Genomic DNA, 27,814 nt, shown 5'->3' with positions numbered 1-27,814 from the left:
TTCACTCAGATATCATATTAACATGGATACAAAATGTATAGAATAGCAGGAAATTATCTTTGAAACTGCTAAAAATGCTCTCAACCCCCAGAAAATGTGTTGTAAAACTGAAAAAAAATGTCTCTCTGCCCAATTGCAAAATTAGTATAATTGCATTGTTATAAAATTGCTACGTTTTTTTCTCCCACACATGGTAAAATGTGTAGAATTGCAGAAAACGTACTTTATTCCCCATGGCAAAATTTGTAGAGTTGCAGGAAATTAGCTTTAAAAACCACAAAAGCCTCAAAATACAACAACTTGCTTAGCTAACCGCTAAATGTTTATTTTATTTTATTTGTTATAATTCTAATTCTATTTTTGAGGCTCCACATGTTGTCATGGAATATATGAATGTTATTTCCAACAACCAAATAGCAACTCTTTCGGAAATCCAGCTGCATATTGAATGTTGAGATTGCCGAAAGGCCAGTCTCTTTGGCAAATAACAGGAGTGGAATGTTAGCTAAAAAGACTGGTAACCAGACTATATATATATTGTGTGTGTGCATGTGTATGTGAGTGAGAGAGAGGGGGAGGGGGGGTAATAGTATTTTTCTTTACCTGGCTTCAAGGTCATAGGCTTCATGTAGCAAAAAGCATGGAACAGTGGAAGCAGCACACACAGGATTAAGGCTAGAGCCAAGGACTTCTTCACAGGGAGAAGAGAGGGAAACATATGTTATTGAGGGGAATAAACAGCCATTGGCCTAGCGTTGAACCTTCAAAACAATTCTAGATAAACAACTATCAAAACCAAACGGACACATTTCTACATTTTGAGTTTATCATTGACCCTACCCTAGGTTATAAAATAACGTAATATTTGTACAATGCCCTCCTCTACTATGTAATTTAAATCCACCATCCATTCCGACTTAAAACACATATGTGGGGGTGTTCAAAAGATTCATTTTGCCAGCATTATTTATTATGTCCACATTGTGATAAAATTATAAAATGTGCAACTGAAACCCCATCACCTATTTGTCATTAGGAGTTAGAACAAGAACACAGCTTCATCAACCAAATTCAAGGACGGTTCCAGCTCCTCCAAATTCCTGCTAACTTGTACATATCATGCCAAATTTTAAGAAACTTACCATGCTTCACAAGAATGTAGACTGGATATTAAGGTAATTCTAGGGATCTTTCAGGGTAGAGAACTTCACAGGCTTGTGGGTCTTTTGGAAGTAGCTTACCTTTGGAATTCAACAAGGGCTGGGGTCAAACACTGTCAGTAAATGGTGCACGTGACTTTCGGTAAATCAGAATTTAAGGTCCTCTACGCAACAAAGCAACGTGTAAGTAGCCCTTAGTGTGTATGATATTTAGTTGTAAAATTAATTCAGAGAAAAAAGATATATAAAAAGATATAATTTATTGGACATATTTTGAAGCTATGAAGTTCCTTGTTTACTGGCTCAACCCAGACGTTACAAACACACACAAACGTTTTGTTCTTCTATCCTCATGGGGACCTAAAATGTATTTCCATTCAAACTCCTACTCCTATTAATCCTAAACCTAACCCTTACCCTAATCTTAACCCCTAACCCTAAACCTAACTCCTAACCCTAGCCCTGAACCTAACAAAGTAAGCATGTTTGTCACTTTTGTTTACTCTTTCCCCATCCCCACCCCTTTATTGAATTCTAAAGGTGGGCTACTTCCAAAATACCCATTATTTAAAAGCATGTACTTCCCTACAATAACTCCAGTAGAATTACATTACAATCCAGTCTACATTGGTGTGAATCATTGGTGTGAATCATTGGTGTGAATCATGGTAGGTAATTTTGCATGTTACGTTTTCAGGATATTGAAGTTGAAGGCCTTATATTTGGTTGATTTTCCATGATATGTAACAACACTAGAAGCTGTGTTCCTGCTAATTTACTGTAATTTACTATAACTCCAGTAACATACAGTGCATTCGGGAAGTATTCAGACGGTACAATCTTGGCACTGTATTTGGGGTTCATCCCATTCTCTGCAGATCCTCTCAAGCTCTCTTAGGTTGGATGGCGAGCGTTGATGCACAGCTATTTTCAGGTCTCTTCAGATATGTTCGATCTCCCAATTCCTGCCGCTGAAAAACATCCCCGCAGCATGATGCTGCCTCCACCATGCTTCACCTTAGGGATGTTGCCAGGTTTCCTCCAGACGTGACGCTTGACATGCAGGACAAATAGGTCAATCTTGGTTTCATCAGACCAGAGAATCTTGTTTCTCATGGTCTGAGAGTCCTTTAGCAGCCTTTTGACAAACTCCAAGTGGGCTGTCATGTGCCTTTTACTGAGGAGTGGCTTCCATCTGGCCACTCTACCATAAAGGCCTGATTGGTGGAGTTCTGCAGAGATGGTTGTTTTTCTGGAAGGTTCTCCCATCTCCAAAGAGGAATTATGGGGTATTGTGTGTAGATTGATGATGGAAAAAAAATATTTGATCAATTTTAGAAAAAGCTGGTAACGTAACCAAATGTGTAAACGTCAAAGGGTCTGAATACTTTCCGAATGCACTGCAAGTAGCCTAATGGGGTTTCATTTTGATATGATAATGTGGACATAAAAATAAATACTGCAAAATCACCTTTGTTTGAGTCTGAATGGATGTTGGATTTAAACGACACAGTAGAGAAAAGACATCGGAAAAATAAAGTTACCGGTATTTATTTTCTAGAGTAGGGTCAATTAACTATTATTTTAACATGTTTAAATGTGTCAGTTCCATTTTCTAGTTCTTTATTTTCAATGTTTTGAAGGTTCAACGGTAGACCAATTGCTTGTTTATTCCCCTCAATAACATACGTTTTCCCTCCCTTCTCCCTGTGAAGAGGTCCTTGGCCCTAGCTTTAATTCTGTGTGCACTACTTCCACTGTTCCATGCTTATTGCTACAGGAAAGCTATGACTTCTGACCCGGGTAAAGTAAAAGACTAAGCTAACCAGCTAACCACCTTCATAAACACAAACATTTTTTAATTACGCTAGTACATTGAAAAAGACAACAAACCTACACAATATGTTCAATTGTTTTCTTGTTCAGGCAAAACCCATTGTCGTGACGACAAGGACAAGACATGGCATCCTGCTGGTTCCCGCTGGAGGAACAGTGATTGCATGGACTGTGATTGTTTAGAATGCTGCCAGGGGTAAGTACAGTAAACACAGCCGTATTCTAGCACCCACCAAATGCATGGTCTATGTAGCCCTCAGCCTTCCCAGTCTGTATCTATCACACTAAAGGAATATACAACCCATTGTTATCTTCTCAAAATATCCACACACGGTTTCTCAGGGGATTATTAATAGACTGGGCGAGTGAAATTCTATTGATTTACACAACAAACTTATTTGCTGATGTTGATTGTTTGATTGCAGGTATATGACTCCCGTAGATTTTCCTGATGATTGCATGAAGGAGTGGGACCAAAAGGCATGTGAATTCAAGGTGGTTAAGAAGAGTGATCCCTCCATTTCATGCCCTGTCTTCGGCTCTGTGGGGAAGTGAATTGTTTACTTCGCTGTGTTCTCAGTATACAATGAATAAAATATGTTGTCAGCTTACTTTGTGTCAAATGTGAATGTTCTGGTGTCTGACGAATTGGATTGGTTGAAATGAAATGGTAAAAACATCATGATACAAATGAAAAATAAAGATACGTGTTAGTGTGCATCTTTCTGTTTCATTTGTAAAGATCCTCCTCTGTTACTCAGCACCTCACCTTAGGGTGTCCATACTTTATTTACTTCAAGAACGTCATGATAGATGTTAACTGTCATTTCCTGCCGGAAAAATATCAATACACAAAGATGTGAGAGTGTTTTTGTAAGGTCTAGTTTAAGCCAGTAAATAAACGACTTAAAATGGCTATTTGCAGGTTGCAGTGTTGCATAATGGACCTTAAATTCAGATGTCCCCCTTAAGTCCACACACACCATTTACTGACAGTGTTTGTTTCAGGTCATTGACTTATTTGTTTTGTGGTTATGAAATGTTTAGTTAATCTATTCCCAATTTAGAAGAAACTGAACGTAACAGGTTTGAAGTCCAGAGGGGTTTACTACAAAGCATAATCAATGAGTTAGCCAGCTAACTTGGATAAGCAACCAGAAATGACTATTGATTTAATTGATTAAAAAAGCTAAAGGTACATGTCTTTTCGTTTGTTAAATCAGTTAGACCATTACAAGCCTATCTTTCTACACAATAAAAATTAATTCAGTATATTTACGCAAGTTAGCTGGCTAACACCTTTATGCTGCTTTATAGTATTCTCCTCAGGTAAACTGACTGAAACTTTCAGAAAGACAAACTATCCATCTAGTGGTGACAATCAGTGTGACAAGGTTCCATACCAAGAGCTCATCATATCAAATAAAATAAAATTGTATTTTTCACATGCACCGAATATAACAAGTGTAGACTTTACAGTAAGCATATCAGGTACAGTCTAAACCTGTTTTATTCGGCGCACGTGACAAATAAAATGTGATTTGACTTGATCTTATGAGCTCCTGTTATAGAACCTTGTCACACTGATTGTCACCAATAGATGGCAGTAGAAGGGAATGGTTTGCCTTTCTTTCACCTCCGTCTTCATTACCTCTTCAACCATGTGAAAAAAGGAAAATAAAGTCAGAGTTGTGGATGGACACTTTAAGTTAGACACAATTCCATATGTTTCTCTGGAGCTGCCTGGAATACACTTCAAGAGCAAAAGAAAAGAACAAGATAAGAGAAGTGCGCTGCTGTGAGGCTCAGTGCATGTGTGTGCAGCCTGTGCTTGTCTCCGACCCAGTAATGAGAGCCTCCTGACTCAATTGAGACAGACTGGATTCATAGCAACAGAGCATTCTCTGCCTTCCACTGCAGCCACTGCACCCTTTCGGGTAACTTCTATTCAATGCTGAAGAACACTGGATGAAGATACAGAAATAAGGAAGTGCAGAGGCTCCTGGTCAACAGTCCTGCTTGGTGCTGTAAGTGTGCTGGTGGTGCTGACAGCTGGTAACACTGGGCACAACCAGGAGCCTCTGCACCCATACAAAGACATTATTCTAGTTTGGAGGAGCCATTTCATGTGTGAGGAAGAATAACACCACCTTGGAAAACAAGTGGAGAAAAAAACAATTTGAATGTTCAAAATGGCGCCGGAGAGGATAGCTGCTGTTTTACGGGCTCCTAACTATTTGTGCTATTTTGTGGGGGGTTTTCAGCATTGTTTGTAACTTATTTTGTACATAATGTTGATGCTACCGTCTGTTATGACCAAAAATAGCTTTTGGATATCAGAACAGCGATTACTCACCTCTAACTGGACAAAGATTTGTCTTTAATGTTGCTCCCAGACAAGGCCCAAATCCCCGTCATTCGCAACAAGAAAAGAAGGAGATAAAGTGGGAGCAGATCAGGGTGCCTTCTGAGAATTCGTCAGCGAGTGGGAAACCCACCTCTACCATCCGTTCTATTGGCCAATGTGCAATCACTGGAGAATAAACTGGATGAGCTCCGTTCGAGACTATCCTACCAACGGGACATTAAAAACTGTAATATCATAGGTTTCATCGAGTTGTGGCTGAAGGACGACACGGATAATATACAATTGGCTGGTTTTCCGTGCATCGGCAGGACAGAAAAGCTACGTCCGATTAGACGAGGGGTGGGGGTGTGTGTGTCTATTTCTCAATAACAGCTGGTGCGCGATGTCTAATATTAAGGGAGTCTCGAGGTATGGCTTGCCTGAGTACCTCATGATAAGCTGTAGACCGAGCTATCTACCAAAATAGTTTTTATCTATATATTTCGTAGCTTCCTATTTACCACCACAAACCGACGCTGGCAATAAGAACGCACTCAATGAGCTGTATAAGGCCATAAGCGAACAAGAAAATGCTTATCCAGGAGCGGTGCTCCTAGTGGCATGGGCTCTTTAATGAAGATGAAAATAAAAACTCTAGACCACCTTTACTCCACACACAGAGATGCGTACAAAGCTCTCCCTCGCCCTCCATTTGGCAAATCTGATTCTATCCTCCTGATTCCTGCTTAAAAGCTAAAACTAAAGCAGGAAGTACCAGTGACTCGCTTAATACGGAAGTGAAGTGGTCAATTACGCGAATGCTACGCTATAGAACTGTTTTGCTCACACAGACTGGAATATGTTCCGGGATTCATTCAATGGCATTGAGAAGTATACCACCTCAGTCACCAACTTCATCAATAAGTGCATCGACAATGTCGCCCCAACAGTGACCGTACGTACATATCCCAACCAGAAGCCATGAATTACAGGCAACATCCGCACCGAGCTAAAGGCTAGAGCTGCCACTTCTAGGACACTTATAAGAAATCCTGCTATGCCATCAGATGAACCATCAAACAGGCAAAGCGCCATTACAGGACTAAGATTGACTCCTACTACATCGGCTCCGATGCTCATCGGATGTGGCAGGGCATGCAAACTATTAAAGATTACAAAGGGAAGCCCAGCCGTGAGCTGCCCAGTGACGGGAGCCTACCAGACGGGCTAAATGCCTTTTATGCTCGCTTCGAGGGAAGCAACACTGAAGCATGCATGCGAGCACCAGCTGTTCTGGATGACTGTGTGATCACGCTCTCCATAGCCAATGTGAACAAGACCTTTAAACAGGTCAACATTCACAGATGGATTACCAGGAGGTGTACTCAGAGCATGCACGGACCAACTGGCAAGTGTCTTCACTGACATTTTGAACCGCTCCCTGACCGAGTCTGTAATACCTACATGTTTCAAGCAGACCACCATAGTCCCTGTGCCCAAGAAAAGCGGAGGTAACCTGCCTAAATGACTACCACAATAGCTATGAAGTGCTTTGAAAGGCTGATCATGGCTCACATCAAATCCATCAAACCCTAGATCCATTCCAATTCGCATACCACCCCAACAGCTCGACAGATGACGCAATCTCAATCTCACTCCACGCGGCCCTTTCACACCTGGACATATGGAACACCTATGTGAGAATGCTGTTCATTGACTACAGTTCAGCGTTCAACACCATAGTTCCCACAAAGCTCATCACTAAGCTAAGGACCCTGGGACTAAACACCTCCCTCTGTAACTGGATCCTGGACTTCCTGATGGGCCACCCCCAAGTGGTAAGGGTAGGCAACAACAAACACGCTGTTCCTCAACACGGGGACCCCTCAGGAGTGTGTGCTTAGTCCCCTCCTGTACTCCCTGTTCACCCACGATTGCGTGGCCAAGCACGACTCCAACACCATCATTGAGTTTGCTGACGTCACAACGGTGGTAGGCCAGATCACTGTTAACGTACTCGTCATGAAGCCGAGATCTTTTGTACAGTGTGTGTGTATGTGTTTGTGATCTTATGTTTAGCAGACCTAGTTAGAACATGTGAAATCAGCTCTTTTCTGGATAGGAGAAATTGGAATTGGGAAATATTCAGTGCCTGTGTTGTCAAATCATAATGATTAGCAGGGGCTAGTTCAAACATAATTAGATTGAGATGTTTATAAAGTCAGTTCTTTTGGTTAAACATTTTAACTCAAAGGAGCCCATGGAGATGTTTTAAGATTATTTGCATTGTATTCTAATGTACTCGCCATCTGCTTGTAGGTGTTGGAGGGTGTTGGTGTCTTGGACAGCCCAGAGACAGAGCAGAGCCCTGAGGGCCCATCTACAGGTGGTTCATTGCCCCTTGATGAATCATCTCCCCAGCCTGGTTCATCTCCTCCCCGGTCCCTTTCCCAACGCCCAGGCCCTTCTCACCAACACCCAAAGTACCGTCCAGGCGCACCCTTGATCTCTGCCCTTCAACTCCATTAACCTCCGCCCCATCTCCCTGACCCAGCTCCAATGGCCGGAAGAGGAAGACAGCTGTGGTCCTTTGGACACTAACATTATGCAGCAGATGGATGACTCCTGCTGATCAATCTCTCTCGTTTCTCAGGGACATGACAATGTACTTTCACAGGAACATCGATCAGTACTGTGTGTCCGCTCCGTCCGCTCTCGAGTGAGACAGAGCCCTCTGAGTGAGACAAAGCCTTCTGTCTCACCCCAAAAACGTGTTTTTCTTATTCACATGTTAGGGTGGTGGGTAATCTACTGTGTTTTTTTTCTCCTTTTTCCTCCTTTTTTATATACAGTTTTCTCCTTTTTTATATACAGTTTATATACAGTTGAAGTCATTCTCTACAGTTAAAGTCTACAGTTCAAGTCATTATCATACAGTTGAAGTCAAATAAAGTGCTGATCCATACTGACCTAAAACAGGGAATATTTACTAGGATTAAACGGAATGGTGAAAAACTGAGTTTAAATGTATTTGGCCAAGGTGGAGTCATTAAAACTAGTTTTTCAACCACTCCACAACAAACTATAGTTTTGGCAAGATGGTTAGGGCATCTACTTTGTGCACGACACAAGTCATTTTTCCAACAATTGCTTAAAGACAGATTACTGTGCTTTTAAACATCTTGGAAAATTCCAGAAAATAATGTCAAGGCTTTAGAAGCTTCTGACATAATTTCAGTCAATTGGAGGTGTACCTGTGGATGTATTTCAAGGCCTACCTTCAAACTCAGTGCCTCTTTGCTTGACATCATGGGAAAATCTAAAGAAATCAGCCAAGACCCCAATTGTAGAATTTCTACTAGGATTAAATGTCAGGAATTGTGAAAAACTGAGTTTAAATATATTTGGCTAAGGTGTATGTAAACGTCCGACTTCAAATGTATATATACAGTATATATATTAGTATATATATTTAAACTTACTGTATTTCCTCATTCACATGTTACTTTCATCACACTTTTTACCTGTGTATTACATTGTTTTACATATCACTATTTTCCTCTTGTGAAAGTAAATACATATCTAAAATGTCTGCAAATGCATTTGTCTGGTTATTTGTACTTGTGACAGAAAACATTACTGTTTTGAATTAGTCACTCAGTAAATTTGTACTGCTTTGTACATGAGATAAGCAGATGAGGTTAATGTCTCAGGGGTCTGCCCTTATACACCTGGATACTCACCCATGTACCATAGCAGGAAGGTCTATATTGAAAGGCCACTCACTACACATGACCATGTACAACCCTGTGTTATGTAGATCAGGTTAATGTCTCGATGGTCTAGCCTTTATTGTCTACAGCTGGACAGCCATTCACCATAGCAGGAAAGTCCTCATTGAAAGGCCACCACAAATTACACAAGGTTAGGTATATGTCTTGAGGGTCTAGCCTCCAAAAAAGATGAAAAACTTAAACAACATTGATGAAGTGACTTTCGTTATAGTAGTCTTTATTGTGATTTGTAAAATGTGAATAAGAAATACATAAAAATCCAAACAGCAAAACCAAATGTGTAGCTCACAACATGACATATAAACAGACATCAACCAGAAGAAGAGTGCGTACAGTGAGGGGAAAAGTATTTGATCCCCTGCTGATTTTATACCTTTGCCCACTGACAAAGATATGATAAGTCTATAATTTCAATGGTAGGTTTATTTGAGCGACAGAATAACAACAACAAAAATCCAGAAAAACGCATGTCAAAAATGTTATAAATTGATTTACATTTTAATGAGGGGAATAAGTATTTGACCCCCTCTCAATCAGAAAGATTTCTGGCTCCCAGGTGTCTTTTATACAGGCAACGAGTTTAGATTAGGAGCACACTCTTAAAGGGAGTGCTCCTAATGTAAGCTTGTTACCTGTATAAAAGACACCTGTCCACAGAAGCAATAAATCAATCAATCAATCAGATTCTAAACTCTCCACCATGGCCAAGACCAAAGAGCTCTCCAAGGATGTCAGGGACAAGATTGTAGACTTACAAAAGGCTGGAATGGGCTACAAGACCATCGCCAAGCAGCTTGGTGAGAAGGTGACAACAGTTGGTGCGATTATTCGCAAATGGAAGAAACACATAAGAACTGTCAATCTCCCTCGGCCTGGGGCTCCATGCAAGATCTCACCTCGTGGAGTTGCAATGATCATGAGAACGGTGAGGAATCAGCCCAGAACTACACGGGAGGATCTTGTCAATGATCTCAAGGCAGCTGGGACCATAGTCACCAAGAAAACAATTGGTCACACACAACGCCGTGAAGGACTGAAATCCTGGAGCGCCCGCAAGGTCCCCCCTGCTCAAGAAAGCACATATACATGCCCGTCTGAAGTTTGCCAATTAACATCTGAATGATTCAGAGGACAACTGGGTGAAAGTGTTGTGGTCAGATGAGACCAAAATGGAGCTCTTTGGCATCAACTCAACTCGCCGTGTTTGGAGGAGGAGGAATGCTGCCTGTGACCGCAAGAACACCATCCCCACCGTCAAACATGGAGGTTGAAACATTATGCTTTGGGGGTGTTTATCTGCTAAGGGGACAGGACAACTTCACTGCATCAAAGGGATGATGGACGGGGCCATGTACCGTCAAATCTTGGATGAGAACCTCCTTCCCTCAGCCAGGACATTGAAAATGGGTCATGGATGGGTATTCCAGCATGACAATGACCCTAAACACACGGCCAAGGCAACAAAGAAGTGGCTCAAGAAGAAGCACATTAAGGTCCTGGAGTGGCCTAGCCAGTCTCCAGACCTTAATCCCATAGAAAATCTGTGGAGGGAGCTGAAGGTTCCAGTTGCCAAACATCAGCCTTGAAACCTTAATTACTTGGAAAAGAGCTGCAAAGAGGAGTGGGACAAAATCCCTCCTGAGATGTGTGCAAACCTGGTGGCCAACAGCAAAAAATGTCTGACCTCTGTGATTGCCAACAAGGGTTCTGCCACCAAGTACTAAGTCATGTTTTGCAGAGGGGTCAAATACTTATTTCCCTCATTAAAATGCAAATCAATTTATAACATTTTTGACATGTGTTGTTCTGGATTTTTTGTTGTTATTCTGTCTCTCATTGTTCAAATAAACCTACCATTAAAATTATAGACTGATAATTTCTTTGTCAGTGGGCAAACGTACAAAATCAGCAGGGGATCAAATACTTTTTTCCCTCGCTGTATGTGCGCATGTTTTCCAAGCCACACTCCAACATTTACATGTTACTTGGGTCACGGAAGCTGTCTCCACTCTCCTGGACGCAGGTAGGTCCCCAGTGTTTCTGGAGTGGGCAACAAACGTGGGGTGGATGTACCGTGTTGATGACTGTGTTGTCAATGTCTTGGTGCAAAGGTAATCATGGGCCTTCACAATGGTCTCAGCTTTCTCTGGGGCAACCTCAAGGGCTCGTCCCAGGATCCTCCATCTTGCTGCAAGGATCCCAAAGCAGTTCTTTGAAATTCTTCTGGCACTTGAGCGGTGGTAATTGCAGATCTTCTTCGCATTATCAAGTCCAGAAGAATCATTGAATAAAATAAGTGTTTTCATTTGTATTGAAGAGGAATGAACATGACGGCTATCAAATGTGTGGTGTAACAACTGTGTAGCATGTGCTTTAGACATAAGCCCCTATTCTCTTACAAAGATGCCTGATCACTTTTATGCATATCATTACAATAATTTTTACATCATATGTATATAGTCACATGTAAACTCAGCAAAAAAAGAAACTTCCTTTTTTCTGGACCCTGTCTTTCAAAGATAATTCGTAAAAATCCAAATAACTTCACAGATCTTCATTGTAAAGGGTTTAAACACTGTTTCCCATGCTTGTTCAATGAACCATAAACAATTAATGATCATGCACCTGTGGAACGGTCGTTAAGACACTAACAGCATACAGACGGTAGGCAATTAAGGTCACAGTTATGAAAACTTAGGACTCTAAAGACGCCTTTCTACTGACTATGAAAAACACCAAAAGAAAGATGTCCAGGGTCCCTGCTCATCTGCGTGAACGTGCCTTGGGCATGCTGCAAGGAGGCATGAGGACAGCAGATGTGACCAGGGCAATAAATTGCAATGTCCGTACTGTGAGACGCCTACGACAGCGTTACAGGGAGACAGGATGGACAGCTGATCGCCCTTGCAGTGGCAGATTATGTGTAACAACACCTGCACAGGATCGGTACATGCGGGACAGGTACAGGATGGCAACAACAACTGCCCGAGTTACACCAGGAACGCACAATCCCTCCATCAATGCTCAGACTGTCCGTAATAGGCTGAGAGAGGCTGGACTGAGGGCTTGTAGGCCTGTTGTAAGGCAGGTCCTCACCAGATATCACCGGCAACAACGTTGCCTATGGGCACAAACCCACCGTCGCTGGACCAGACAGGACTGGCAAAAAGTGCTCTTCACTGACAAGTCACGGTTTTGTTTCACCAGGGGTGATGGTCGGATTTGCGTTTATCGTCGAAGGAATGAGCATTACACTGAGGCCTGTACTCTGGAGCGGGATCATTTGGAGGTGGAGGGTCCAACATGGTCTGGGACGGTGTGTCACAGCATCATCGGACTGAGCTTGTTGTCATTGCAGGCAATCTCAACACTGTACATTACAGGGAAGACATCCTCCTCCCTCATATGGTACCCTTCCTGTAGGCACATCCTGACATGACCATCCAGCATGACAATGCTACCAGCCATACTGCTCATTCTGTGCGGGATTTCATGCAAGACAGGAATGTCAGTGTTCTGCCATGGCCAGCGAAGTGCCCGGATCTCAATCCCATTGGATCGGAGGGTGAGGGCTAGGGCCATTCCCCCCAGAAACGTCCGGGAACTTGCAGGTGCCTTGGTGGAAGAGTGGGGTAACATCTCACAGCAAGAACTGGCAAATATGGTGCAGTCCATGAGGAGGTGATGCACTGCAGTACTTAATGCAGCTGGTGGCCACACCAGATACTGACTGTTACTTTTGATTTTGATCCCCCCTTTGTTCAGGGACACATTATTCAATTTCTGTTAGTCACATGTATGTGGAACTTGTTCAGTTTATCTCTCAGTTGTTGAATCTTGTTATGTTCAGACAAATATTTACACATGTTAAGTTTGCTGAAAATAAACGCAGTTGACAGTGAGAGGACGTTTCTTTTTTTGCTGAGGTTAGTTAGCATATCTTATCTGGATATGGTCACACCAGCTTTACCCTCAGAGGGAATGCCTGGTATCCCACGAAGACATATGGGCTCTGTGTTTGGGGTCCCTGCAAGCACTCCGGCCTTGATAGCGGCATCTGGCCTGCAATGAGTTGGGAGCCAAACTTGCGTCATGAGAAGATTCCCACATCTCCCTCCAGACCATATGCGCCCACGTCGATCATGGTGAAGCGGTACCTTGGATCGCAGCCTGCCTTCAGAACCATTGCTTAAAAGCCCTTGTAGTTGTAGTACTCGCTGCCCGAGTTTTCCGGAGCTCAGATCCAAATATTTTTCCCGGCATTGACAGCTCCTGCACAAAACTGATCATTCCAATGCTCCCCAAAATCTCTGGGGATTTCTTCCAATTTTGGAGCAATTGCAATTCAAAAAGAGAAGTTACATTTTAGGTATGTCAGATAATAAGCTGAGAAGTAAAGGGCATTGAGGCAAAGTCATATAGTGAGTGAGAAACTAAACTGCTAACACAATGTGGAACAAAAATGTAACTGAAAATCTATCTGTGGGGTTTATTGATTGTTCTCTCATTTCCTATAGGTACAGCTCTAGCTGTAATCCTGTTTGCTCTGCCTCCACTGTCCCATGCTGCGTGTCATCTTTCAAAATATGAAACCAGGCAAAGGACAAGACAACAACCCCTCAACAACCAAGACAAAACATATAGGCCTACATTAGCCTGTAGAGCACAAATTAATGAAAAGAATGTCAACTATGTTTTACATTTCAGAAACTGATGCTGTGTTAGGAAGCCTACTCTGATGAATCACATAGTGTCTTTTTAGGCATGATCCATTGCCAGGACCATTTGGATGGTACATGGCATTCTCTATGCTCTAGGTGGAGGAACAGTGGATGAGATGTGCTGCCATGCATAAGAAACATGATACAAACATGTTGTTATAAATGGTCATAATCATGGCACGTTGTCTTTACCATTTCAGTTTGTTGGAATAAAAGTAGTTCACTTTTGGCTCTAATGAAAATAAAGAACTGTACAATATAATTTGCTAATTTGATTTGTTTGGTGTAGGGCTGTATTTCCCTGCAATGTTCCAAATGACTGCACGACGGATCTTGATATGAAGAGGTGTAAATATGATGTATTTAAGAAGAATGATCGAGCTGTGCCATGCCCGTACTTTGGTGGCGTGGGGAAATTATTGGTGTTGTCTGTCATTTACTGCCAGTAAAATATCAATAAAAAATATCATTCAGATCATTCAGACTATTTTTGTTGTGTATGTGTGTGTGTGGTGGTGGCTTCTTCTATCCTTGTGGGGACCTAAAACCCCAGGGTTTGAATTAGGGTAAGGGGTTATTGGTTTAAAAATCATATTTATTGACTGTTTTCACATTTTACAATCATAATAGTTAATATAAATACAAATCAGCTTTCACATCAATACATGGATTCATTATTACATAACATGGTTTACAGTGTATAGTAGCAGTTCCATAAAATGTGTTCTAAACTCACTTTACTACGGAACGCACTGGTAAACGTCGTACGGAAATCCACCATGCAGTTTTTATTTTATTTGCTGACAATTGTGTACTGAGTAGATTTTTAATACATTCTTTACCATCTGGCTTACATAGAGCCACTGCTTTTCAGGGTTCAGAGCAGGGGCTGGCCAAGGCCCCAGTACATGCACCGCCCGTAGGAAATAGCTACCCAGGCGGTGTTTTACATCCGTATACTGACAGTGGCACGCGCCCACTCAAAACAAAACGAAGTCGGCTATAATCAATGATTTATATAAACCCGAGGCGGAGTAGTCCTTCTTAAATGTGACAATTTACACGGAATTTAGATTTTGACGTTTATATTTTACTGAATTTGGACTTAATTAGATTTAGATTGCAATCACATAATGCGATCAATGGTAGTAGTATGAAAAGGTGAGTAGCCAATACGACTAGCGCGTGCTAGCTTTAATGCTACTATGCACGCCAAGTTAGCTAGCGACCTAGCCACGTTGTAATGCCCGGTATGATTGTTAGTCACACCTTCTGTAAGCTACGCGCTAACGTTAGTGTAATGCATATTTCGTGTTAGGTAGCTAGTTAGCGTTAGCGCATCTGTCTAGGCATGTAGCTAGCTTACGTTAGCAAGTTAGCAAGCTACATAATAAAGTAATGTCAACAACGCACAGATCGCTCTCCGCCATGCATGAAGCAAACGCATGTTGCTTGCTATCAACATTATGAGAACATCTCTAAAGAATCTAGCTAGCTAAAATAATGCCGTTAGCCAGCTAGCTAGCGTTACAAAGTTGGTTATTAAGCCAATGCATAAGAAGGGTGCTTGTAACGAACCCGCTGTGGGTTAAAGATGAGTGGTCCAACTCACATGACGTGATGTCCCATTATGTTTAGACGTATATGATATTGATCATGGTTCCTCCCCCTTCAGGCTTGGGTTGAAAGGAACACTCTCAGAGCTGTAGAGCCTTGGGGTCTCAGTAGAGGATGTACCGTAGTTCGGACTTCCAGACTTCAGCGCAGAGGATGGGTACATCCTTGCTGTTCCAGTTGTCTGTTCATGAGCGTGAGCAGGACTTGGTGTTATTGGACCACAGCTATGCCAAGCCATGGAATGCCCACCCGGACGCCAGCAGTGCCCGGCCCACGCGCATGCTGTTCGTCACACCACGTCGCCAACCTGATGCCACTCCGTGAGTGTCAACCCTCATAATCCTCACTAATGACTCAATGCCCAAATTATTTTATGCACACATATGACAACACTGAAGACATGTCTGTCTTTCTGCCTCAGAACAAATTTAATTTTGTAACTTTATCAAGGGCAATAATTAAGTGACTGCTAAAACTGGATAACATCATTGACTGTAGTATGTTTGTGTCTTTTGCAGGGAGTCAGATCTGTCAATAGATGTGGAATCTGTCACGCCTACACCTATCCGACTCTATGACAACCAGAAAGCACGCAGTGTTATGAAGGAGTGTGAGCGACATGTTTTATTTGCTCGCACAGTTGCCGATGGTCCCCCACCCCCTGATGACTGGGACGAACGCATCAACAAGTGAGTGGCCTCTACCCAACATCCCTTTGAATAACCCTATAGAGTTTTTCAAAATATACATTATTTCGGACTTCTGTGGTGCAGTTACCTTGTTTGCTCAGCTCTTGTATACACTTTTTTCCTAAATTATTAATGTCTCTCAATCTCCATTTCAAATAGTGATCATCTTCAGACTTCAATACTGGTACACACTGCTTGTATTACAGGGCTGGATGGTCGGTCACTCAAAACAAATTATTTAATAAGCTGCTGAAAGCTCTGCAAGCTGAACGACTGGCCCGGCTTGCCAATGAAAATGTGAGTTCATAAACACCAGCTAAATGCTTTTGTATGTGGTGCGTATTTTGTTTCAAATGTGATTCAACACGAAAATATTGCATTGACATGTTTCAGTTTGAATGACTATCAAAGTTCCTGTCCCTGTTGTCTCACCATCTCACCACCCTTCTGACTCGTAGGCCTCCAATGAGCCAGTATTGCGCAGGATTGCTGTGGACAAATGTGCCCGGAAGGTGCGCCATGCACTGGCCAGTGTCAACTGGGACACCAAACTGACCCAGTGGCTACACAGCACCCTGATAGAGTCTCTCAGTCTGGCCATGCTGGCTGCTTACCTGGACGTACTGCAGACACTCAAGAGCAAGGTACTCATTATCTCTCTCTCTCAAAATGTGATTACACTTTGATGTTATGACACATGCATTATTATATAGAGGGATACATTCTATCAGGGTGATTCACCATTCTTCTCTGTCTGTGCAGTTGCCCTTGCTGATTGACAGAATGCTGCTGACGTCGTCAGTAAAGACTGGAGCGGCTGGTGCAGAAGCCCTCTCTCTGCTCCTGAAGAGGCCCTGGGATCCAGCCGTGGGCATTCTGTCTCACAACAAACCGGTAGGTCGCTAATGCTGATATCCCTGTCAGTGGTGTTGGGAGCAATCAGAATTCACTGCAGTCAAAGAATGAATAGGACAATGGAAACAAACACACATTCCAAATTATAATAGGGATGAAAGTGATAGTTGTGGCAGTAAGAGAAAGCTCTTAGTAGTTTCATCTTTATACTGTTTTACACAGCTAACTGTCTTACTTTGACCACTTTTGACTGGCACTACTTTGATTACATTTCCCAAATGATGTGATGATAACCAGATGCCTATCTTTGTGCTTGTTTGTATTGCAGAGCAAGCTTCCTGGCTCCCCGCTCATCTTAATTGTACCATCAGGTCCCACCAATCCTGCTCTTTCTACCCCGCGCCGATTTAGATTTTGGCAGTCACAACTCTCCTGCTTGGGAAAGGTTTGTATCTATTCTATTCATACTCAAGTGTGACTGCGTCTCTGTGTTTTATTCACACCCAATAGGCTTTTGGGAAAGTAATTGAATTACTTACTGTATAATGTGTCTATCCCAGGTCATCCCAGTAAGTACCCATGTAAACAGTGGAGCCAATGTGGGTATCGCTCAGTGTCTGGAGCACATGTTGGCCACAGTCAGGGCCAAAGTCATGGAGGTAAGGCTGTTCTATGAATCTGAAGTTGTGTATCCAGATTAATGTTCCTAATGGATTTGACCATTGCTGCTAATTGAGATTGTTGTTTGAATACTATGTACCAGACTGATCTATCTTCATTTGCTTCTATTCATTTGCTTTTCAATGCATTTATGCACCAGGTCCACAGTCACTTCCCTCACAAACCCATTATCTTGGTTGGCTGGAATGTGGGAGCTCTCATCGCCTGTCACGTAAGGCTGCTTTATGAATGCTGTCTCTGTCTATACTGAACACATATAAACGCAACATGCAACTATTTCAAGGAGTTATAGTTCATATCAGGAAATCAGTCAATAAGAAATGAGACCCTAATCTATGAATTTCACATGTTTGTGCAGGGTCGCAGCCATGGGTGGGCCTGGGAGGGCATAGACATGGGACAAACACTTTACATGTTCAGTTTATATTTTTGTTCAGTATATATGGTGTCCACATTTTCTAAGAGAATTCTCTGTGATGCTCAGAAAGATATACATCTGTTGGTTATTGAAAACCAATCCATGGTTTGACGTGTGTGATGGGTGGATGTGACATTGGCGCACATATTGACTTGGTTGTCCTCTCCCAGGTCTCCCTCATGGAGTACCTGACCGCTGTGGTGTGTCTTGGCTTTCCTCTGCTAACAATCAATGGGGCAAGAGGGGTAAGGAAATATGATCAAAAGTTTTCTGCCTTGTGGAGACATTAGGATATGATGCTTCTACTTGTCTTACAGTTTCAACATTCTTTCACGGGTCAGGGATGTGAGTCATAGACTTGTATTGACTGTATTTATATTGTTGACTGGCAGGATGTGGACGACCCCTTACTGGACATGAAGACCCCAGTGCTGTTTGTGGTTGGTCAGAACGCTCTGCAGTGTGGCACAGAGGCCATGGAGGAGTTCCGAGAGAAACTTAGAGTCGACAACAGCATGGTGGTGGTGGGGGGAGCTGAAGACAACCTCAGGTGGGTTAAGCCTACCCTGAGTTTACTCTGAGGAGGGTTAGTGGTCTTCACACGCTATTGAAATATATATGAAGATTGGATTTTAAAAAAGCAATTTTAAACTTGTTGATTGCTCACAGTCATTTTCTGCATGGCTATTCAATTGAAGAACTTGAGGACATTTCAGTTTATTTCTCAGTCATGATTAAATGTGTCTTTCCTCAGAATCAACTCCACAAAGATCAAATCAGAAGGATTGACACAGACCATGGTGGATCGCTGCATTCAGGTTGGTCCATTTTTCTTGTCCTTGTCTTGGAAAGGAACCATGTTTGTTTTATCCAGACAATGGTTGGCTAAGTGCAGGAGTTTCTACGAAAACTCCAAAGAATTTTGAGAATTAAAACCATGGCCATCAAACTCTTCACATATAGTGTCAGTGAAATGCTTTTGATGCAGATATATGCCTGTTGTCTCTCGTGTGTAGGATGAGATAGCAGACTTCCTGTCGGGGGTGCTGGAGCGGGCGGAGAGCCACGGCCACAGCTCCGGAGAGCTGAGGGACCTGGACACAGAGAAGAAGAAGCAGCCCTGGCGGGAGTTACCCTTTGACCTGGAGAGGGCCCGCCCCTCTTCCCCTGCCCTCAGAGTACCTATCTCCCCCTCAGGCTCCGAAGTACATCCTGCATCACTCAGTCACGCTTAGGAAAAATAACAAGGAAATGCTAGGAATTATATACACTGACTGTACAAAACATTAGGAACACCTTTTGCTCTCAGAACAGCCTAAGTCCGCCGGGGCATGGACTCTAGAAGGTGTCAAGCGTTCCACAGGGATGCTAGCCCATCTTGACTCCAAAGCTTCCCACAGCTGTGTTAAGTTAGCTGGATGTCCTTTGGGTGGTGGGCCATTCTTGATACACACGGGAAACTGTTGGGCGTGAAACTCTGCACCATTGCCATTCTTGACACACTCCAACTGGTGTGCCTGGCACCTACTACCATTCCCTGTTCAAAGGCACTTAAATATATTGTCTTGCCCATTCATCCTCTGGATGGCACATACAGTGCCTTTCGAAAGTATTCAGACACCATGACTTTTTCCATATTTTGTTATGTTACAGCTTTATTCTAAAATGTATAAAATTAAAATAAAAACTCATAAATCTACACACAATAAATAATGACAAAGAAAAAACAGGTTTTACATTTTTTTGCAAATGTATTAAAAAACAACAACAGATACCTTATTTACATTAGTATTCAGACCCTTTGCTATGAGACTTGATTGGACGTGATTTGGAAAGGCACACACCTGTGTATATAAGGTCCCACAGTTGACAGTGCATGCCAGAGAAAAACCAAGCCATGAGGTAGAAGAAATTTTCCATAGAGCTCCGAGACAGGATTGTGTCGAGCCACAGATCTGGGGAAGGGTACCAAAAAATGTCTGTAGCATTGAAGGTCTCCAAGAACACAATGGAATAAGTTTGGAACCACAAAGACTCTTCCTAGAGCTGGCCACCTGGCCAAACTGAGCAATCGGGGGAGAAGGGCCTTGGTCAGGGATGGTCACTTTGACAGAGCTCCAGAGTTCCTCTGTGGAGATGGGAGAACGATCCAGAAGTACAACCATCTCTGCAGCACTCCACCAATCAGGTCTTTGTGGTAGAATGGCCAGACAGAAGCCACTCTTCAGTAAAAGACATGACAGCCCGCTTGGAGTTTGCCAAAAGACAGCTAAAGAAGCAGGATTCTCTGGTTTGATGAAAACAAGATTGAACTCTTTGGCCTGAATGCCTCCCCATCCAACCTGATAGAGCTTGAGGATCTGCAGAGAATGGGATAAACTCCCCAAATACAGGTGTGCAAAGATTGTGCTTTAACAAAGTACTGAGTAAAGGGTCTGAATACTTATGTAAATGTGATATTTCTGTTTTATTCTTTATAAATTAGCAAAAATGTCTTAACCTGTTTTTGCTTTGTCATTATGGGGTATTGTGTGTAGATTGAGGGGCGGGAAAACAATGTAATACATTTTAGAACAAAGCTGTAACAAAACAAAATATGAAAAAAGCCAAAGGGTCTGAATACTTACCGAAGGGTCGTTATCACTTAATTGTTTTATTATATAAATAACTGTCGGTCAAAGAAAAGTCAGTGTAGAACATCATTGCCCATCATGCATTGCTCTAACTTTCAAAAGATTTTTCCAAAGTTTGCCCACAAAATTATTTTCCTACGAATGAAGTCGCTAATTTTTGGGGGTCTTTTCACACACAAACGCACAAAATTTGCTGAAATACTTTTTATACATATTTGCATGAATTGAGTGAGATTGTGTTGGATGGCTTGAGACGGCATCCAAATATTATTATGCTAATTAGATTTCCACAGGGTGCAGACATTGACCTTAGGGGGTTAACAAGTGACATCAAAAATGTATAATATCTTTCATCTGATCAGACTGTCATTGAAAGAGCAGGTGTTCCTAATGTTTTGTACACTCAGTGTACATTGCTGATCATTTGATTAACCGTGTTTTCTGGTTGTGTCCTCAGGACATGTCCAGTGTTTGCAGCAGTCCCACCTCCAGCCCCAAGCCAAAGACCTCAGGACTGTCCCCGGCACAGAAGTCCAGCCTGATCACCGCCACACAACTCCTCAAGACCCATATGCAGCGGTCTGGGACGGTGCTCACACACAAGCAGGCACAAGGTTTGTGGGCTTACTTGCGTGTATGAACACACACACACACAGCTCTCACATTTGACACATTTGTTTGTGTGCGTTTGTTCTAATGAGTCAGTCCCCTCCATTGCCAACGTGGGCTTTGGAAAATGTGAGTGAAATATTGAATGGTGAAAATAGTTTTCTTAGACATGAATCTTGTTAGAGCAGTCACGACAACAGAAGGGCACAATGGAACGTAACTGATATCTTTTCATCCCTTCTTTTTTTTCATCCCTTTTAATTCATTCCAGCCCAGTTTGCTGCTTTTATGAAACAAAACATGCTTGTGAGGAAAAATCTGCCCCCTGGCGCTCCCTCCTGTGTCTTTGGTAAGTATCTCCTCTTTTCTCTTCTGTCTGCCATCTCCCTCTTACTGCCAGATCATTAGCTTCTGCCGAGTTCCCAACTACCGGATGTTCCGGGGTTTTTTCCGGTTATGACGCAGCTTCTACTTTTGGACGTTAACAAGGCGACATCTGAACTCCTCCACATTTACTGGACTTGTTGAACAATGCAGAAGAGAACCTTCCATTTTTACTTAGATTTTTTCTCATCAAGACCAGTATGTAGGGGAACTAGTTTTAGATGTTTATTTTACGCCTTCTACGTTAGGTTACCAGATAATTTATGTACATTTTTTACAGGGTCATATAACAATTTTGAGAATTTTTATCAGGGTTGAAGTGGTCTGGTTTGTATATCCCAGTCAGTGATGTTTGTCTGTGTCTCAGTGCCTGTATCCAGTGAGCAGACTGAGAGCCTGGAGAGAGATGAGCTGATGGCCCATCTGAAGAGAAGGCAGACGCCCAGCCCCACTCCCACCAAGGCCTCAAAGAGAGCCAAGATCAAGGTGACCATCCTGCATGGAGAGTCAGCAGGGGGTGCTGTCAGCTCTGCAGTACAGGAAGGTAACTGGCTCAGATTTAAGTGTGGGCAGTTTTCTGCTCCTCTAAATGAATGATTCAGTAAAGAAAAATTAGAAATAGTTTCCAAGTTAATTTAAATATTTGTAGGGCTTATATGGATCATATTCATTTCCACCAAACTCATTAGAAACCATTGTCAATGTCATATTGTGGCATTGTCCAATCAGATTTGGGATTTCTCTTCATGGTCTGTTTTCCAATGCAGTGGGACCCTCTGGGAAGCCCCTGAATGTGACTGTGGGACAGACTGTATCTGGAGCCAAGGAAGTCTCCAGACTACTCACAGCCCAGCGGTAGGCCTGACACACCATGATCTCCAACTTTCCAAACTCTATCCCGTTGGGCAGCGGTGTGTGCTGCAAACGGATTGAGTTCTGGACTGGTTGGAAGTTATTGTATAGAAAATAAACTATGGGGAGGGTAGCTATCACAGCAGCTCTGTTTATCAGAGCAACTGTGAGTAGATTGATTGTGTGTGTTAATGCAGGTCTGGTAGTCTGACAGGGGTGTCTAGTTCCCAGAGCTCGGGTTCCAGCTCTTTCCACAATCTGCAGAGTTGCATGGTGTCAGGGTCCTCCTCACAAGTCCAGGCGCAAGCTCCTGCTACTGCCCAAGGTATCTCCTACCTGCCTGCACAACTGTCCTAACTCGGCACTGCAGCAGATCTATCTCACAGAACACTGTGAACTACAACCAAATATGTTGTACAGTATATTTTCACAGATTTGTTAGTTGCAATGCAGAGGAACAGAGAATCAATGTAAAAAGAATGGGACTAAAATGGAGTTTTATGTCATGACTTTGAGCACTTCACGAGAACCGATCTGAGCAAACAATGTTATTGATTACTTTTTGCGTTACCCCTGCAATGTCTCTGGTTGTTTTTTCAAGGTCGTTATTTTGAATAGACAAATAGGGGGTGGTTCTCAACTGTCGTCACCATTAATTGTGTTGTTGAGCTTCCTGTATTGACTGTGTCTAAATGTGAACTGTGCTGAATCATTCTCGCTGTGTTTGTGTGCAGCACCTTCCGCCAGCAGCCTCCTCCACGGCCTAAGTTTCAGTCTACAGGAGATGGTGACCAAATCCCCTAGCCTGTCCAGCACAACAGCTAGCATGGGCAGCATTCAGGTACACCCAGCCTCAAAAACCTGCTAAAAGTATCCTTGTGTCTGTGTGTGCTGACTCATTGTTACTGACTGGCTCTACCTCTCCTCTCTCCCTAGGCCCTCGGTGGGAAGCCCCAGGGTCAGGTTCTTAACTCCATAGATACTGGCAGCAGCACTCTGCTCCGGACAGTGCCTGTGGTCTCCACTGGAGGGCTGACCAAGACAACTGCCATCCACCAGCTACTCAACAACGGTGTGCTGGCCAAGCCGGCGAGTGGCCTCCCCGGCCTGCCACACATCTCCACCCAGAGTGCCGGTATGTCTCGAACTGCCAAACCAAGGCGGCCACGCTGAATGCCCAGGGTTAACTCCTTAACCCCTTGTTTCGGGAAAGCTAGAATAGCAGGACGGGCCCTATCGCCAGTTCACTTTGGCCACACTACAGATGGGTGACACAGATAGTGGACAGCATGATCAGTAATGTGTATGCAGATAGTCATCTATGAAGATCCTAGGTGTTGTCAGTATTTGAAAAGCCAGACTTGCAGCCGTGTAACATCGAGAAATAGATTTGTATCGTACGGGATGTGGTTTTGTACTAATTTTCATGTTTGAAAGAGCCATAAGGAAAACATCAATGAGTACCGTGATCTGGGGGGATGTGACATTGGAATTAGAAGTTTGATGAAGTCAAGTTTAATAGTTATTGTTTCTGAATCAATGGAAGTCTGCGGATATGTCAAATGTAAATGTTCAAAATGCTGACATGAGAATCCGGCAATGTTGCTTTGAATTACATGGAACTCTTGATACAAAATTGATGTCGCAAGAATTGTGAATCAGGAGGGCCAAAAATGAGTGCATTTTAATATTGACTAAATGTCACATGACTACAGAATATGTCAATGGCCCTGTTCAGAATGAATTTCTTCACCACATACGTCCACTCGGTAAAGATGGTCTTCATGTTACATTATTAAATCACCTGCAAGCAGCAGCCGTACTTCCAGATGCGCACAAGGACCCACAGACTCACTTTGGAGGGAGTAGAAGAGTTGAAGACAGTAATATTCAGAGTAGAAGAGTTGAAGACAGTAATATTCAGAGTAGAAGAGTTGAAGACAGTAATATTCAGAGTAGAAGAGTTGAAGACAGTAATATTCACATCCGGCATATGTTTCTGTTTCTATCATTGCAATAAAGACTGGAAAATAACACATGTTTTCATATTTTTTGATTGAGAAATGGATGTTGCTGTTAAGATATCCAAGTCTTCCACTCCTTCCCCAGGATTGCTGTTGTCTTTGGAGGCTTATTTTTGTAATTCTGTGTAAAGTTCGAACCTGGATGAATCATTTACGCTAAGACTAAAACAAGTTATTTTTATCCTTACATACTCCAGTAGAAATCCTGTATATACGGGAAGATCTCAATTGCATACACCTCGCGTCCTCTACACAAAACCCATTTGAGGACAGGGACCTCTGGCTTTCTCATCCAATGGGATTTGAGAAGGAGAGAGGATGCGAGGGTGTATGCAATTGAGATCTTTCCTCACTGTGTCTCCTGACATGGACTGTTCCCGTCATTGAGAAAAGCAAGTCAGACATGAAAATACAGCCAAACACCAAATACGCCCTTGGGTACTTAGTTTTATTTGAAGAAATATTTGATCTGATTTAAATATTTTTCCCCCATCGGATTAACACTGCTGGATACTCGCTGTTCAGGAATGTCAGTTGGAAAGTTGCCTGCTTTGCTGTGTCTGGGGGAAAATTCTGTCTGAACTAGGCTTGACACCCAGATCAAGTTAAAAGATCAGAGTAGATGTGTAACCCATGCCATCTCTGTGTGTTGGCAGCAGGGCTGCAGAGCCCCCAAAAATATAATTGTGACACTGCGAGGACAGCCCAGCAGAATGACTGCACTGGGCTAGGCTGTGGGTGGCAAACATCCCGTCACTCCCTGACCTTAGTTATCTTTGTTTTCTTTATTATTTTGGTTAGGTCAGAGGGTGGTATGTGTGTTTTTGTCTTGTCTAGTTTTTTTTGTATATCTATGGGGTTTTGGTATGTAGGTCTATGGTGGCCTGAATTGGTTCCCAATCAGAGACAGCTGTTTATTGTTGTCTCTGATTGGGGATCCTATTTAGGTTGCCATTTTGGTTTTGTGGGTTATTATTCTATGTTTAGATGCCTGTTCGCACTAGTCATATTGCTTCACGGTTCGTTTTGTTATTTTGTATAGTTTTGTTCAGTGTTGCATTCGTTTAATAAATTAGAATGTACGCCTTTCACACTGCGACTTGGTCTCCTTATGACTACCGTGACAGAATAACCCTACAAACCAGGACCAAGCAGTGTGAAATGGAGGAACAGCTCTTAATGGGGAAATGGACCTGGGAGGAGATATTAGATTGAGCAGGACCCTGGACACAGCCGGGGGAGTATCGCCGTCCTAAGGAGGAGTTAGAGGCAGCGAAAGTGGAACGGTGATACTGCGAGGAGAAATACCGGAGAATAAAGGAACGGAGAATAAAGGAACAGAGACGATATGAAGGTACACGGCTAGCACGGAAGCCCGAGAGGCAGCCCCAATACAAACAATTTTGGGGGCACACGAGAAGATTGCATGAGTCAGATCGGAGACCTGAGCATACTGGGCATCAAGCCAGGAAGGAGGGTGCCGGCTCAGCACTCCTGGTCTCCAGTAGACCTCTTTGGACCAGGATATCCTGCGCCGGCTCTGTGTACTGTTTCTCCGGTGAGTCTGCACAGCCGGAGTCTCCTCCTTATGACGACCGTGACACATCCTGATATGAAAGTCTGTCTCCTCACAAACAGCAAACATGTTAACTTGTGTTATCACATTTTCTAAAACAATGTTTTGTTACCAAATATCCTGAGTGTACAAAATGTTAGGAACATATTAGAACAAACATTAGAAACATATCCTAATATTGAGTTGTACCCCCTTTTGCCCTCACAACAGCCTCAAATTGTCAGGGCATGGACTCTACAAGGTGTCAAGAGTTCCACAGGGATGCTGGCCCATGGTGACTCCAATGCTTCCCACAGTTGTCAAGTTGACTGGATGTCCTTTGGGTTGTGGACTGTTCTTGATACACACAGGATACACACTTGGCATTGCCAAGGAGATGGCGCCGGAGGAGATGGCTGCCGTTTTACGGTCTCCTAACCAATTGTGCTATTATGTCTTTCTTTTCGTGATATTTGTAAATTATTTTATACATAATGTTTCTGCAACCGTATCTTACGGAAGAAAAGAGCTTCTGGATATCAGGCCAGCGATCACTCACCTCGGATTAGACGAAGATTTCTTCTTCAACAACAACAAGCAGGACTCACACGATATTCTCCAAACACCCCAAAGGGCAGACATCCCAATTATTCGCAAAAGGAAGCCACGCAGAGGACGAAGAGCCGGATGCCTCATCCGGACCCGCAGAAGGCAACTAGGAAAGCTGCCGTTACCGTCTATTACTCGCCAACGTGCAATCATTGGACAATAAACTAGACGAGGTACGATCACGAATATCCTACCAACGGGACATCAAAAACTGTAATATCCTATGCTTCAATCGTGGCTGAATGACGACATGGATATTCAGCTAGCGGGATACACGCTGCACCGGCAGGATAGAACAGCACACTCCAGTGGGGGTGGGCGGTCTGTGCATATTTGTAAACAACAGCTGGTGCACGAAATCTAAGGAGGTCTCTAGAGTATATTGTGATAAATTGCAGGTCACACTACTTGCCTAGAGAGTTCTCAGCTATACTTTTCGTGGCTGTTTATTTACCACCACAGACAGTTGCTGGCACTAAGACCGCACTCAGTCAGCTGTATAAGGAAATAAGCAAACAGGAAACCACTCACCCAGAGGCGGCGCTCCTGGTGGCCGGAGACTTTAATGCAGGGAAACTTAAATCAGTTCTACCAAATCTCTATCAACATGTTAAATGTGCAACCAGAGGGAAAATAATCTACACACAGAGATGCGTACAAAGCTTTCCCTCGCCCTCCATTTGGTAAATCCGATCACAACTCTATCCTCCTGATTCCTGCTTACAAGCAAAAATTAAAGCAGGAAGCACCAGTGACTCGGCCTATTAAAAAATGGTCAGATGAAGCAGATGCTAAACTACAGGACTACTTTGCTATCACAGACTGGAATATGTTCCGAGATTCTTCCGTTGACATTGAAGAATACACCACATCAGTCACTGGCTTTATCAATAAGTGCATTGAGGACGTCGTCCCCACAGTGACTGTACGTACATACCCCAACCAGAAGCCATGGATTACAGGCAACATTCGCACTGAGCTAAAGGGTAGAGCTGCCGCTTTCAAGGTGCGGGACTCTAACCCGGAAGCT

General features: G+C 42.9%; 1 protein-coding gene and 1 long non-coding RNA gene across 8 annotated transcripts; both read left to right on the top strand.

The window, feature by feature from the left end:
- Positions 1 to 1,722: 1,722 nt before the first annotated feature.
- On the top strand, positions 1,723 to 3,716 carry LOC139410899 (uncharacterized). The gene is made up of 4 exons (XR_011634546.1): positions 1,723 to 1,828; positions 2,876 to 2,963; positions 3,087 to 3,192; positions 3,422 to 3,716. It is a non-coding gene; the product is annotated as an uncharacterized lncRNA (long non-coding RNA).
- An 11,085-nt stretch (positions 3,717 to 14,801) lies between these two features.
- On the top strand, positions 14,802 to 24,632 carry LOC139410897 (KAT8 regulatory NSL complex subunit 3-like). Of its 7 annotated transcripts, none has more exons than XM_071156545.1 (20): positions 14,802 to 15,019; positions 15,534 to 15,795; positions 15,994 to 16,164; positions 16,371 to 16,461; positions 16,623 to 16,808; positions 16,927 to 17,058; positions 17,348 to 17,464; positions 17,580 to 17,678; positions 17,840 to 17,911; positions 18,289 to 18,363; positions 18,511 to 18,668; positions 18,873 to 18,936; positions 19,135 to 19,323; positions 21,209 to 21,365; positions 21,632 to 21,709; positions 22,112 to 22,288; positions 22,512 to 22,599; positions 22,794 to 22,921; positions 23,331 to 23,437; positions 23,533 to 24,632. In XM_071156545.1, the coding sequence occupies exons 2-20, from the start codon at positions 15,590 to 15,592 to the stop codon at positions 23,767 to 23,769; spliced, it is 2,532 nt and encodes an 843-aa protein (XP_071012646.1). In that variant the 5' UTR covers positions 14,802 to 15,019; positions 15,534 to 15,589; the 3' UTR covers positions 23,770 to 24,632. The 7 variants fall into 7 exon arrangements, with proteins under 7 accessions (XP_071012646.1, XP_071012647.1, XP_071012651.1 ...); XM_071156546.1 differs by having other exon boundaries at positions 14,807 to 15,019; positions 19,135 to 19,296; XM_071156550.1 differs by lacking the exon at positions 22,794 to 22,921 and having other exon boundaries at positions 14,823 to 15,019; positions 19,135 to 19,296.
- The last annotated feature ends 3,182 nt before the right edge of the window (positions 24,633 to 27,814 follow it).

This window comes from Oncorhynchus clarkii, chromosome 6, assembly GCF_045791955.1.
Source record: "Oncorhynchus clarkii lewisi isolate Uvic-CL-2024 chromosome 6, UVic_Ocla_1.0, whole genome shotgun sequence".
NCBI classification, from domain to species: domain Eukaryota; kingdom Metazoa; phylum Chordata; class Actinopteri; order Salmoniformes; family Salmonidae; genus Oncorhynchus; species Oncorhynchus clarkii.
Note: the sequence above shows the minus strand (reverse complement) of the source record. Positions and strands in the feature narration are given on the sequence as shown.